Source organism: Haliotis rubra, unplaced genomic scaffold, assembly GCF_003918875.1.
Source record: "Haliotis rubra isolate DU_JTF1 unplaced genomic scaffold, ASM391887v1 Scf91, whole genome shotgun sequence".
NCBI lineage: Eukaryota > Metazoa > Mollusca > Gastropoda > Lepetellida > Haliotidae > Haliotis > Haliotis rubra.
This window is the reverse complement of record NW_025767646.1, coordinates 968195-981945: the sequence shown is the minus strand read 5'-3', so window position 1 is coordinate 981945 and position 13751 is coordinate 968195. Positions and strand designations below refer to the sequence as shown.

Genomic DNA, 13751 nt, shown 5'->3' with positions numbered 1-13751 from the left:
TAATGTGTATCTGTATATGAGACTCAATGTGATTCAGTCCATAGGTGATAAAGCATTGGAAGGAAGGCCTTAAGTTATGAAAGTCATAGAAAACACTGTCAAAATCAGTAAGCATCAGAACTGTGCTGACATACCAAGAAGGATAACCATGGAAAATATGGGATTCAAACCCACAATCAGCAGATCCTGTCACTTCAAGGCAACAATAATGTAATTTTCTGACTAAAAATATAATTTTTAAAGTAAAATTGATATTTTATACTTATCCTGACTCATATTATTATGATACATTTGAGATTATATGGGTAATATTGCAACAAACAGCTGAGAATTAGAGCTATACAGCAAGTAAATATATGAACATTAAGTGGCTAAACAAGTCCCTACCTTGTACATAGAGCGTTGTAGAACTGATGGCCTCTCCCATCTCAGACACTGCTTTACAAGTGTATTCTCCTGTGTCTTCAGGTCCAACCTCAATGATGAGAAGTGAGCTCTTGCCGTCTTCATAGCGGATCTCATAGTGGGGTGAGGGCTTGATCTCCATGCCGTTCACAAACCATGTAACAAGCGGAGGTGGAATGGCATTCACTGTGCATTCCAGCCTAGAAAGGAACACAAATGAAGATCCAGACACAGAATGCAGAATCACATGGCAATACTAAGTGCCCAAATACATGGTCCCCAAATGCATTAAGATATGTTGTCACATTACACTGTTTTAGAAATACCCGTCATATACTGGTTACACATCATGAGATAATGACTGAATACTGAAAACTGACTGCTCCACAAGGATGCTTTATTCAATCTTTGTTAATCTCATTTAACCTAATAGAAATGAAGTAAAACAAACACAGTAAGGTTATCGTTTGTTGCTCGAACAAAATGTACACAGAATCTGCTGTATCTGCAGCTGCAAGATGTGGGTGGAGATGCTACATTTCATCCTAAGATGCTGCACCCACCTGGCAATGCCTCTCTCCCTGACATAGATCTCTGGTTCCAGTGGTGTCACGACCACTGGCTTGACCTTCTGAAGAATAACCTGTTCCTCTCTCTCAATGGTGGTCACAGTCTTGGTGACTGTCATGCTCTCTGTGGTCACCTCGGTGTGGGGCAGTTCCACTGTCTTCTCGGTACCTGTGAGATATTTACTCAGTAAGAATTTGAAAGTAAAGAACAACGCCTAGATGACACATTACCACTGTTATCTATGTTACCCAACTTATCATAGGGACACTTCCACAAACTATTTAACGGAGAAATCAGTGTTGTAGATTGATAGTGGTATCCCTACTGTAGGTTGAGTAGTATATACTTATCATAGTTAAGAACCCATATCAATCATATTGTGAAACAGTTGTTAAGAGGTTATTGTAATCACTGTATGTATTTCAAGGATGACAAGAAACAATATCTTCAAAACAGTTTAGACAACATTCTTCCTCTCAGAGAAATATGCCACTAATTGTGATTGCGTATTTGTATCACTCAGTCTTTAAGCTTGAAACAATGTTGATTTATACATTGACTATACAACATTTCACTTCATTAGTTTATTGTTTAAATGCCTAACCAAGCAATATGATAGCATCCTGTAAATAAACAAATCTCACCCTTCATGACGAGCGTTGTCTTGCAGGTGGTCTCGCCGAGCTCGTTCTCCACCTTCAGGGTGTACTCTCCGGCATCCTCTGGCCTGACACTGATGATGATCAGGACCAATGTCTTGCCTTCCTTTACAACTTTGGTTCTCTCGGTGGGGTGAATCTCGATGCCATTCACATACCAGGAACTCCTGAGGACTGGGATGTCTCCAACCTCTGCCTCGAGTCTACAGGATAGAAGAAATATCAGGATAACTGATGGATGAACATCACAGGATCACAGGAATGGTGTGGCTGCTACATATTTTGATATCCAATAGACAGCTGTATGAGCATATTGTATCATAATGGAAGTGATTTGAAAGAAACCTTTCCCTAAGTATACCCTAGATTGTTATGGAACACCAACCTTCTGATGTTGGTTCTCACCCTATGACCGTATTCTGGCAGTTTTATACATACATTCTAGAATATGACACAAATATTTTCACCTCCTCACCTAGGATATGACAGCCATATTTAGGAGTTTCTCTCCCTCTCAATTATATGGCCAGCATATCTTGCAGTTTATCACTTTCTCAATAAATATGCCGACCATTTTTTTTAGTTTCTTATCCACAGAAGAATATGGACAATCTATATCATAGTTTCCAATTCTTCTTATTATGATCCAATGGTACATTAGTTCCTGACGTCCCCAGAACAAGCCCACCTACCTTGTAGTTTCTCCTGGCCGCACTTCCACGTAGGGTTTCAGTGGTTTTGTGAAACCAGGTGGCGCTCTCCGTGACACCACGACGTGCAGTTGCTTCTCCATCTGCCGAGCCTCTTCCTCTTCTACAAAAAATTATTAAAACAGTGTAATCCTCACACTAACAGGAATGCTGACATCTTCAGAAATCCTGAAATTTCTCGGTCCAATTCTCCAAACTAAGGGAAGCTTTTCAACCAGTAGGAAGGACACGTTCATAATTTTCAGAAACACACTGCAGATAAAATTTATGGATATCAACTTATTTAATACTCTATTACACCTGTGTTTTCATACAGATCATTATTATACTATCAAGCAAGACTGAGTTGTTCCTACAAATATGATTTTTCACATTCTACAGCTTAGATTTCACATGAGTTTTAACATTGTAATTCTATAGCAATGGCCAAAATACATCCTCTTATAATACAAACAGAATAAAATATATACAATCCAAGTCTTCCAGTTACTGACTTAGATCGGATCTGAGGAAAATAAATACACTCACATGAACCATTGTTGGCCTACTGCACACATCACATGCTTCATTCCGGGTGCACAGAGATTTCACACATGTTGAACGTTTCACAGTGTCTTCACCATGCCTTCACATGCTCAAGGTCTCAAACCTAGAAAGCTACTTTCCTAATCACTAGTGTTAGTCATCAAAACAACAAATGTTAGTCGAGGAGAAGATGGTCAAACACAATGGTCAATATCACAATCCAACAACTATGGTATCAACATCAAACAGGTTGCTAGGTTACATGCTGTGGAACTATATGGACACAAAATGTTTCAATAAACACTGTGTGTGCATTTACAATCACGTCAAACAAAAAATCAAAATTTAATATTTTGTGGCAGGAATGCAGTATCTAAAATATAATATGTCTTATGCATTCGTTTCAACTGAAACAGATGCATAGTACTTGAATAATTTCTCACCTGTGAAATGGGACATGCAAATTTGTGTCAGCCATGCAAATCATTCTTCTTCTGTTTGAAAAATTTCTTCTGTTCTTGATATCTCGTCATCTCTTTTATCCAAATGGATTTCACACTCTCGAAATCACACACACATGCAATCAATCTCATGCAATCCAAATGCAACTTTCTCATTTTGCTGTCAACCAATTAAATTCCTTGAAAATTCTGGCAATCTGGTAAACTCTACTCTTCATCACGGTCAAGCATGCACATAGCTATCCTGCTTCACACACAGCAAAACATCAACATGCACCATTAACCATTCCTTATAACACACAAACGTGGGATCAACGTGGGATCTCCAGGAAAATACAGAAAAAGACCAAAATGGTTACAAATTGACAAGAAGATTATCAAAGATTAAAGGGTTTTCAATTTTAATTTCAGAAAATTCTTGGCATTTGGCGAAGATCTCGAAAGAAGCCTGGCCTGATATTCAAGCAGAAAGAGAACACCAAGATGCAGGGTTGATGAGCTACCACTTACCTTGAATGTAGAGCTCAGCGGAGCATTCCGAGATACCGGCCGGGTTCTTGGCGCGACATGTGATCAGACCACTGTCTTCTGGGAAGGCTTGTCGGATAGTGAGAGTTGTCATGCTCTCGGTAACTTCGATCTAGAGTAATTAATTGACATATTTCAATTTCTCAATGAAGCATCTTTTGCTTCACTGAAAACAAAAGAATAATGTTCTTAAAGGGAGACTAACCACTGAGGCAAATCAGCTGACCCAGCAAGTGTTAAGTAAGTGCAAAAAATCACTTTGTTACCCAGCTTATTCCAGTTTGTAGCAGTAAAATCTTACTTTACTGGTGCATTCATCCTAACAATCCATAAATGACTTGAATGTGGTGTTTGGAATATTTTAAAGTCCAGATTTTAGCTATGAACTTTAACAAATAATTCATCACATTCTTACACATCTACAGAAAGTGAGAAACCAATTCTATTTGAGTGAGTGAGTTTAGTTTTATGCCAAACTCAGCAATATTCCAGCTGTATGGCAGCGATCTGTAAATAATCGAGTCTGGACCAGACAATCCAGTGATCAACAGCATGAGCATCGATCTGCGCAATTGGGAACCGATGACATGTGTCAACCAAGTCAGCAAGCCTGACCACCTGATCCCATTAGTCGCCTCTTACGACAAGCATGGGTTACTGAAGGCTCATTCTAACTCGGACCGTCACAGGTCAATTCCATTTGAAAAATGATTACCTATGGATCTCAACTTTTTCAATGCAACACTTTGATACACATGCAAGAAAAGATGCATTGCAACAACAAACAAGTTGAAACCCAAGTGTCAACTCCAAGTCCCTTGAAGCTACACATAAATTCAAATGAAAGCAATATCAAATTCCCACAAACTTTCCTCACAGGTAAGTCAAAAGAACCTTGATGATATGACCCAACGGGACTTACAGTTGTCTCCCGAGTTTCGTGGATGGTTTGGATGCCGTTCCTGATCCAGGTGACTGTGGGTGTGGGGTGTCCTGAGAAGACAGCCTCGAAGCGAGCTGGGCTGCCGGACACAACCAGTGTGTTGGAAATAGGCTTGATGAAGCTTGGAGGCATGGCCTGAGGCTGAGTCGGTTCAGGCTCACTCTCGATTCCTGCAGGAATACAAGGCATAAGGTCTTTGAGTACCACAGTCAAACACTCTTGTGTCAAACTTTGACATTTCAAACGTATGGCTGTCTCAAAGTAAAAGCTTGGTTCATGCACATATTGTATTTAGTCAATTAATTATAACCTCAGATAATTTGAGTGAGTGAGTGAGAGAGTTTAGTTTCACGCCGCTTTAACAATTTATTAAAGCAATATCACTGTGAGAGATACTAGAAATGGGCTTCACACATTGTACCCATGGGGAGAATCGAACCCGGGTCTTCGTTGTGACAAGTGAACGCTTTTACCACTAGGCTACCCCACCGCCCATCCAACTGAAAGACTCAAATGTAACTAACATGAATGAAGTAAAACCATTCTCAAATACAATTTTGTTCCATGTTATTAACCAACATTGAATGTTTTGCCAACTGACCGTGAACTTTGAGGTATGTGACGCTGGAGACTTCTCCTCCAGGGTTGCGAGCGACACACTTGTAGGTGCCGCTGTCCTCGGGGAAGGCCTCCATGATGCTGAGGGTGTGAAGGCCGTCTGGGGCGCTCTCCATCTTGAAGTACTTGGACTGCTTCACTAGGTGGGTGTTGCGGTACCAAGACACAACAGGAGCTGAAACATTCAGCAACATGTGAACTCCATCCAGGTGGTATCAACAGACATGTCTGGTATCTGTGATCCCCACCAACCCCCCTGTCCTTATCGCGTCATCAGGATAACCTATACAATGTTTAACATTGACATCAATATCATTGTTAAACATTATCAACATCAGTACCAGCAGTGCTAATATCATCGTTTTTTTATCAATATCCTCATCATCACTGCTTAGAATAATCTTCATTGTCATCTTCACTTATTATAATTCTCATCATTACTGATTAGTGTAATCCTATTCATCTTTAATAATTAGAATAATCCTCATCATCACTGATTAGAGTAATCATCATCACTTATTAGAGTAATCCTGGTCATCTACATCAATTAGAATAATAATAATCATCATCATCACCATCAGTGATGAAAGTAATATTTATTATCATCAACACTAATCAGAGTAATCCTGATAATCACTAAATAGAGCAATTGTCATTATCATCAACACTAACCAATTATGAAGATGTTCAAAGAACAATGCTGTGCTATGACTTAGACATTTTTAATCATTCTGCTAACAGGGGAGATAACCATGTAGATATTTAGGCATACCAGTAGGGATAGCTTAACTTAGAAAATTTTTAGTCTCTTTCATTCTGTATGTATCTGTGTCACCCACAGGAAACTGGCAACCATAATCCAGAGGAAGTCGTTATCATCAACATAATTAGATTATCCTGATCATCATTATCATCATTATCACTAATCAGAGTTATCCTGATCATCACTGATTAGAGTCACTGACATCATCATCTCTGATCACTGAGAGTTATCCTCCTCCTCACTGATTTGATTCATCACATCTCATTCAAAAGGCTGTACTCACGAGGATGTCCAGTGATCCTGCATGTGAATGTGACAGGTTCTCCCTCGTCTACTTCCTTTGGCTGGGGCTGTTGCTGCACAACAGGGGCCACGGCAGGCTCCTCTGGCTTCAGCTCCTCTGGTGGGTGGATTGGCACTAGACAACAGTAACAGGACCATTAGCTTTCCTTTAATATCATCCCCCAAACTGGACCCCCCAGTCAAACAACACTGCAATTAATACCATTTAAAACAAATATCAGCAAGATAAAAACCTCTGGAATTTTATTTGGATAATAACAAAATGAAAAATATTTTTATTGTATAAAATATAGCGTTCCGTACATTCAACTGTGAGTCTTGCGGTGCAGGTTGCCTTGCCAACAGTGTTGATGACAACACAGGCATAGACTCCAGCATCCTCAGGTTGGACTTCATAGATAACCAGAGTGTGGTTGTAGTCTTCGGCGATGAACTTCCACCGTTTGCTCTCATACAGTGGCTTCCCATCCTTTGTCCAGGACACCTGTGGCCTGGGATAGGCGGACACCTGGCAGTCGAAGGTAGCTGGTTCTCCCTGGGTGGTCACGCTGTCTCGCAACAAACTCGTGAACTCAGGGGAGGCTACTCTCTCTGGCTCTTCGGGCTCTGCAACAACAACATTATCCATTATCAGATAATTTTGATTTCATTTTCAGAATGTCTCATTTCATTTTCAGAATGTTGTCCGTAAAGTAATACATTCAATTTCTATGATCTAACCATCCTCTACTATCTATTTTTACAAAATACATCATGTTATAAGATGCATATGCACTGACCAACAACGGTCATCTTGGCTTTGCACTGGACCATGCCGAACTTGTTATAGGCCTTGACAGTGTACATGCCGCCATCTTCGTTGAACACCTCTGGAATCTGAAGAGTACTGCTGCTGTTTGTTGTGGTGATCTGGAATGGATGAAGAAGAAAAGATAATGACACTCAATGTCCATCCATGCTACATACAAATTACATGATTAAGAATATTATACGTTTTTTAATATGCTGCAGAGCACAACATGCCCATGTGAGGAAGCGCTAACCGAACCCAGGTGTTCAGCATGATGAGCGAACACCTTGACAACTAGGCTACCCCACTGCCCCTTTTGTTCAGAACATAATGCAGTTCAATGTATGCAATAATTTGGGTGCAGACTTTGCAAAGACTGAAAAACCAAACATTTAAAGACAGGTGTTTTGTTTTCCTGACCTGGAAGTCTCTGGACCTCTGCACCTCAAAGTTGTCTCTGTACCAGGTAATGACAGGTGGCGGACTTCCCTTGAACTGAACCTCAAGTCTGTAACAAGAGTGGACACAAGGTGTCATAATACCAGTTTAGATAGTTGACATTTACTTCATCAAAACATCAACACAATCACTCAAATAAACTACATCTGACTATCATATAAAAGTGATTGCAAATGTTGTTTTATACATCAGCTGTTTTAGTGTAGCCTGTACATAATCATCCCATGGTCAGGCAAAACAATGTTTGAAATCATGTGCATGATCCTGTCATTGGGGCACTATGCACTGTCACATAACACAAGGAATTTTTAAGAGATTATAACACTACTGAAATAAATACTGAGTACTCGAAGCAAATGTGTTCTGAAGTAAATTAAAAAAGCAATATCTTATTCTCCATTTAACATTTACATCAATACTTCAGGTAATGGCTACACAAACATCACATCATCCAAGTCTCTTCAGAGATACAATATACTCACTTGACAGAGGCTCCTTCTGTGACGCGGACTGGACGCAGTGGCTTAGAGAATACAGGTGGTTCCCCTTGGGCCAAGGTCACCTGCTTCCGGGCGACGTGGGTCTCATCAGGCTTTATCATTGGCTGAGGAGGAACAGCAAACATCTGAGCATGCTCAGCAATGAGATCCTTGTTGGTTGGCTGGAGGTGTGTGTGCACACTGATGTACTGCTGTTCTGCAAGGACGACCTCGTCATCACGGCGAATCTTGATCTTTGACTCTGAGGCTGCAAGATGACCATCAAACACAATGATTATTTATATATACCTGTCTTCATCATACAAACAGAATTTATTTTCTGAAAATATTTCATAGTCATGTAGTTGTCATGGCAAAAAAAATCAGATTCTGAGATTTTAATAACACACCCAATGATCCTGTACATATGACCAATCTCACATCAATGTTGTATTTGAAACATTGGAGCTAAGTCCTACCTCTTTCAAGTTGGCGAAGTTCAAATTCAGTTGCTTTTGGCTTCTTGAAGGCTGTTTCAAGTTCCACGCTACGGAGTTCAATTTTCTTTCTACGCTCAAGTTCAATCTCAAGCTCTCCTGCAAGATCAAAGGATATCATGTGAATATGAAATTTCAACACAAAGAGTAAATTTAAATTTTAAAGGTGAAATCAAACATTATCAATGACAATGAAATATGAATCCTATTATCATATATAATCAGCTTCAAACAGTTAGGAATGTCAGCAATATTCAAGCTTTACCCCTGACCTATAAATCACCATCTTGTAACATCTTTTCGGTATGACATAGAGAGGGGATGAAACCACTTAAGTTATGCACTATAGCAGGTGCTCTATCCAATTGACCACACAGTCAATCTGAACAATTGGCAGTAGTAACACATATAGTACAGTCCAATGTGCAAACCTTTGGGTGCCTGCTTCAGCTTGGCTCTCCAGTCCTCCTTGGGTAGAACCGTCAGCGATGTGCTGGTCTCGGCTTCACCTTCAGGATTCTTGGTGACCACACGGATCTGTCCTGCATCGTACTCGCGACAACGTGGAATCTCCAGGTAATGCATCATGCCATCATATGTTACCTTGAACCTTGTACCCTGGAAAGGACAAACACAATTTTCAGTCAAGGGCCAAACATAACACAGTCAAGACATAATAGCAACCTGAGAAGCTATTTTCAAAATTGTCTTTTTCATATTTTGTTAATTATTGCTTAATATGTTTTGTTTAATGCCACACACTCAGCTATTCCAGCTACAACTGGTGAATCAAACTCATATCTACACTACAAATACTAAGTTTCCCAATCAGCTCATAAAACATTAAGTAACATGTCAGTTACACCTGTATCCTGTCCAAAACATGCTGTACCTTAATACAAGACAAACATATCCTATAATTTTAGAAAATATCCAGTGGCCTTATACTCACCCCGACAATTAGCGACCCATTGACCCACCATGACACGCGGGGTCGTGGGAAACCGCTGACCTTGACCAGGAACTTGGCAGGTTCACCTTCACCAGTTTCCACTGGCTCTGGCTTGAGGTCGAAGCTTGGAGGGCATTTGACCTGAGGTTCTTCAATGACCCTCTCCTCCAACATCATACCACTGGAAGACACAAAACCATATTACTAAAACTAGAAAGAATACGCTCTTCTGTGTACAGATTATCACAACTTGCATTACACAAAAGCAGTGTATAAAGCATTCACACATTCTTATAACAGGTATGGGTCATGTAAGTGTGTGTTCCATTATCTAGGATCTGTATGCATAGAGTAGACTTGACCAACACTTGTATTTCAACTTTGTGTATTTTTTTCAATTCAATATTTCATAATGATACCTTAATTTACTAATATTGTATTGTAACCTTGCATTTTTATAAGAAGTTGAAATCTGTATTTTGTTTTGCAGCTTATTGGTACAACTTCTAAAGCCAGTTATATGTATCCACAAAGGGAGGTAACTCACCTTCTCCAATGTTCTTCCATCTCAAAGAGACGAGTGGCGCCCTCTCCTGGCAGTTGAGTGTCCATGATGATAGATTTGCGGGCTAAAAGATAAATAAATTTGTTTTAATTATTTTACAGATATCTATTTCACTATACTTCAGTTCATTAGGAAGAAAACATAAGTATTACTACTTATAATCTTCAGTATGTTATATTTTCCCTACCTCTGCACTTGATTTCGGCAGTGGTTGTAGCTTCGCCATAGTTGTTAGTGGCCTTGCAGGTGTATGTGCCAGAGTCTTCAGCAAACACATACAGGATGTCCAGGGATACAAAACCAAAGTCATACATTGGCTTGAAGCGGTGGCCTGGAATGACAACGAACATAATTGTCATTTTACTCTAATGGCTCTTAGTGTGAAGCAGTATGTTCTAGACAGATATTTTATTCACACTGGAAGGGGCCTATATTTTATTAATTGTGCAAATTTAGCTGTAGTTTCTTAGTAATCATTCATATCTTGCACCAGATGAAGTTGTGACCTCAAATTTTAACAAGGCAGTAAAACATTAATGATTTAGAGAAAGTCCAAATACAACCAAAGTTATTTTGTACAAATGATATTAATGTTCTATAAATGTGTTCCATATCACCATTTAACTTGTTGGCAGTGAGTGTGTAGGGTTTTACAATATCACAGCAGGGGACAATAGAAATGGGAATCCCACATTGTACACCTGTGGGGAATTGAACCTAGGTCTTTGGTGTGATGAGCAAAGACTTAAACCACTAGGCTACCCCATTGCCCCTATGGTGTTGACAAACAAACCACCATCAAAATTCACCTTATTAAGGTATTGAAACCCATTATCACCAGATCCAGACAAAACTAAGGGACACAACTCTCTTCAATAACCTACAACCAATAAGAAGAGCTACCAACTCACCATGATGAAGAGGCTCTCCATCCTTGAACCACTCGACCTTCATGTTAGGATCACCCATAGGGATGAGCTTGCATTCAAAGTGAGCGGAATCATTTTCCTTGAGAGTCTTCAGGTCCTTGATCTGTGTCTTGAACTTGGGTGGCCGTTGCTTCGTCTTGTCGAAGATGTCACCAGCTTCTGGCTCCTGTCCTTCACGACGGATGTACTCACGTACAGCACTCTCTTGATCCCAGATTTTGACTGTTGGAAGAATACAGACACACTACAACATTCCGTAGAAGAATTGGACCTACCATTGTGTCCCTTGTTTAAGAATATATTTGAGTGTAATGATAAGTAATTTGTATTTGTAATGTTAAGTCAAACCCTGTACCAAGTTATTTATACATTAAAACAGATTAACACAGAGAATGTATTGCAACTAAAGAAGCACTGATCTTGTAATCAATAATATTTACAGAATTTAATTGTTTTGACTTTAACATTGAGCAGGATCTTTATCTAGGATTTTATCAGAAAGAAGTTATATTTTTTCATCCCTAACATGATATCTGAGTACTGTTAGTATCAATCTGATAAAAAAATAAAAATGATGAACTTCATGCTCGCAATGCTCCTAAGATGACCTTCAGATAATATGCATTGATGTTTCATTGGAATCACAAGATCTGAATATATTTTCATTGCGTATGTAACCATACAATAAGTCATGATAAATATTGTTAAATAAGCCCAACAATTTATGATTCCATTGCTCCAAATCTAAAGTAGGACCTCCTATCATATGAAGATCGTCTTCTAAAATACATACAAATTTACGTAAATGAAAATCAAAGATGTATGAATAAGAATATGAATATTTAACTGAAAATGAGTTGGTTTCAAGAGAAGAGTTTACTCTGTTTGCAAATGGGGACGTAGATTATTTGTGATGAAAATACCTGAAGTCCAAAAATATAACCATGAGTGATATCTAGTATAGCTAGTAAACAAAAACAATAAAAAAACTTCAGCAAACATGTCAGGTTGTGGCAAAAAGGAATTCAACTGAAGACTGGGTTTGGATTCCAAATTTTCAAACAAGAATCAGCGTTGGATTTGGCACTGCTTTTAGCAATTTTCCAGGCATGTTATAAACAAGGATGTCAAAGACAGGCTTCAAATAGTGTACCCATTTGGGGAATCACAATCAGATCTTCAGTCTCTTGAATGCATGACGGGTAGAAGCAGGAATATTGTTTCGAATGTCAAATTCTTTTAATTTGAGTACAGCAATTTATCAGCTGAACGGGGCTTTAGGAACAGGTTTAGCTGTTGAACTATATAATGGAAGATTAGGAAAAAAAGGAAATCAGTGGAATTGGAGAAATGTTTGAACAGATGCATTTCATGAATTATGGCAGAAGTATGTTAGTTGGAACAAATGAAAACAAAACATTTGATTCCAAACATAACGCCATGCATGGTCTTGCGACCGAACCTCGCATCAAAGAGTAGAATTGCGCTTGATATCTCAGGTGGCGCTGGCGTCATGATAACTGGCGGTCTGTTGAAAGTATTTGGTTATTAACAGTTGTACAACACACATCATACCATAATATATACATATATAGTTGGACAACAAACAGTGCCCCAGCAAAAGACATCTCATCTCAGTGGATCCAAGAACTGTCAAAATTGTTTATTCAATCCAAAAATGTTAATATGAAGAGGGCCAGTAATTTCGAGTCATCGTTTTAATACAAAAAAAATGGTTTGCAAGCATCAAACTGAATCTTTCATAAAAGGTTTAATCATGGTATTTATTTCAATGAGTGTAGAAATGTATAAAAAATAACAGTTTCAACAGTTCCATAAAAGACACCACATCAGTTTCTACAACATCAAATATATAGTTTGCACTTGGTAGGTGAAATAAAGACTTCCATATCACAACCAAGACAATATTCAAGCACACATTTCAGCTTAAAGGAATGTGGTTCATTCAAGACATAACACATCATGCAAGGAAAAGATCAGTGAGTGCGTGAATAGTGTTTCACTCTATAGACAGCAATATATCAATGTGACTTGATATCTTGTCTAGACCTTGCAAGAAAGTGATCAAAGGAGTCAGCTTGGAAGAAAAGTTCTTTTGGACACATCAGGTCAAACTGAGAACGTTTGGCAATATACCAGAAATATCCATTAGACACCAAGTATGGGCTTAACACAACCATATCAGAACTGAACCTGGATCTTTGGTGTAAGCAAACACTTGACCCATTTGGCTATTCTACAGAGTTGGTCTTCTCCGGTTGCATTCCGCAGCTCCAACTGATGATAATCTGCAGCCATATAGGCCATCTAATCCCCATTTTATCCATGAAGTGGAGAATAAATAGCTGATAAAGAAGGAAAAAGGGTAAATAGTGGCAACAGGTGTTCCATGCTTTGTTGACGGTGGTATCAACATCACAAATATTGTTACGGATTCCAGTGTTAAGAGTAAAGGAGAGATGTACTTAAGGTGCTTCATGTGCTTATAAGGTGCTTCAGGTGGGTACAAAGCAACCATGTTATGTTTGACAGTCTCAGACATGCAATAAACAGGAATTGATATCAACTAAGCTG

At 39.0% G+C, this 13751-nt stretch overlaps 1 protein-coding gene across 1 annotated transcript in view; it reads right to left on the bottom strand.

The window, feature by feature from the left end:
- LOC124264122 (titin-like) overlaps window positions 1–13751 on the bottom strand; it is a 43308-nt gene that overhangs the window by 24389 nt on the left and 5168 nt on the right. The window contains exons 5-22 of the mRNA XM_046698841.1: window positions 11139–11378; window positions 10415–10558; window positions 10210–10291; window positions 9663–9843; window positions 9142–9328; window positions 8693–8809; window positions 8217–8481; window positions 7696–7783; window positions 7265–7394; window positions 6789–7091; window positions 6466–6600; window positions 5403–5594; window positions 4781–4971; window positions 3841–3970; window positions 2327–2447; window positions 1620–1837; window positions 969–1143; window positions 388–605 (exon numbers count right to left, since the gene is read on the bottom strand). Of these exons, the coding sequence (XP_046554797.1) occupies window positions 388–605; window positions 969–1143; window positions 1620–1837; window positions 2327–2447; window positions 3841–3970; window positions 4781–4971; window positions 5403–5594; window positions 6466–6600; window positions 6789–7091; window positions 7265–7394; window positions 7696–7783; window positions 8217–8481; window positions 8693–8809; window positions 9142–9328; window positions 9663–9843; window positions 10210–10291; window positions 10415–10558; window positions 11139–11378 (3117 nt within the window). The remainder of the gene's footprint in view (window positions 1–387; window positions 606–968; window positions 1144–1619; window positions 1838–2326; window positions 2448–3840; window positions 3971–4780; window positions 4972–5402; window positions 5595–6465; window positions 6601–6788; window positions 7092–7264; window positions 7395–7695; window positions 7784–8216; window positions 8482–8692; window positions 8810–9141; window positions 9329–9662; window positions 9844–10209; window positions 10292–10414; window positions 10559–11138; window positions 11379–13751) is intronic.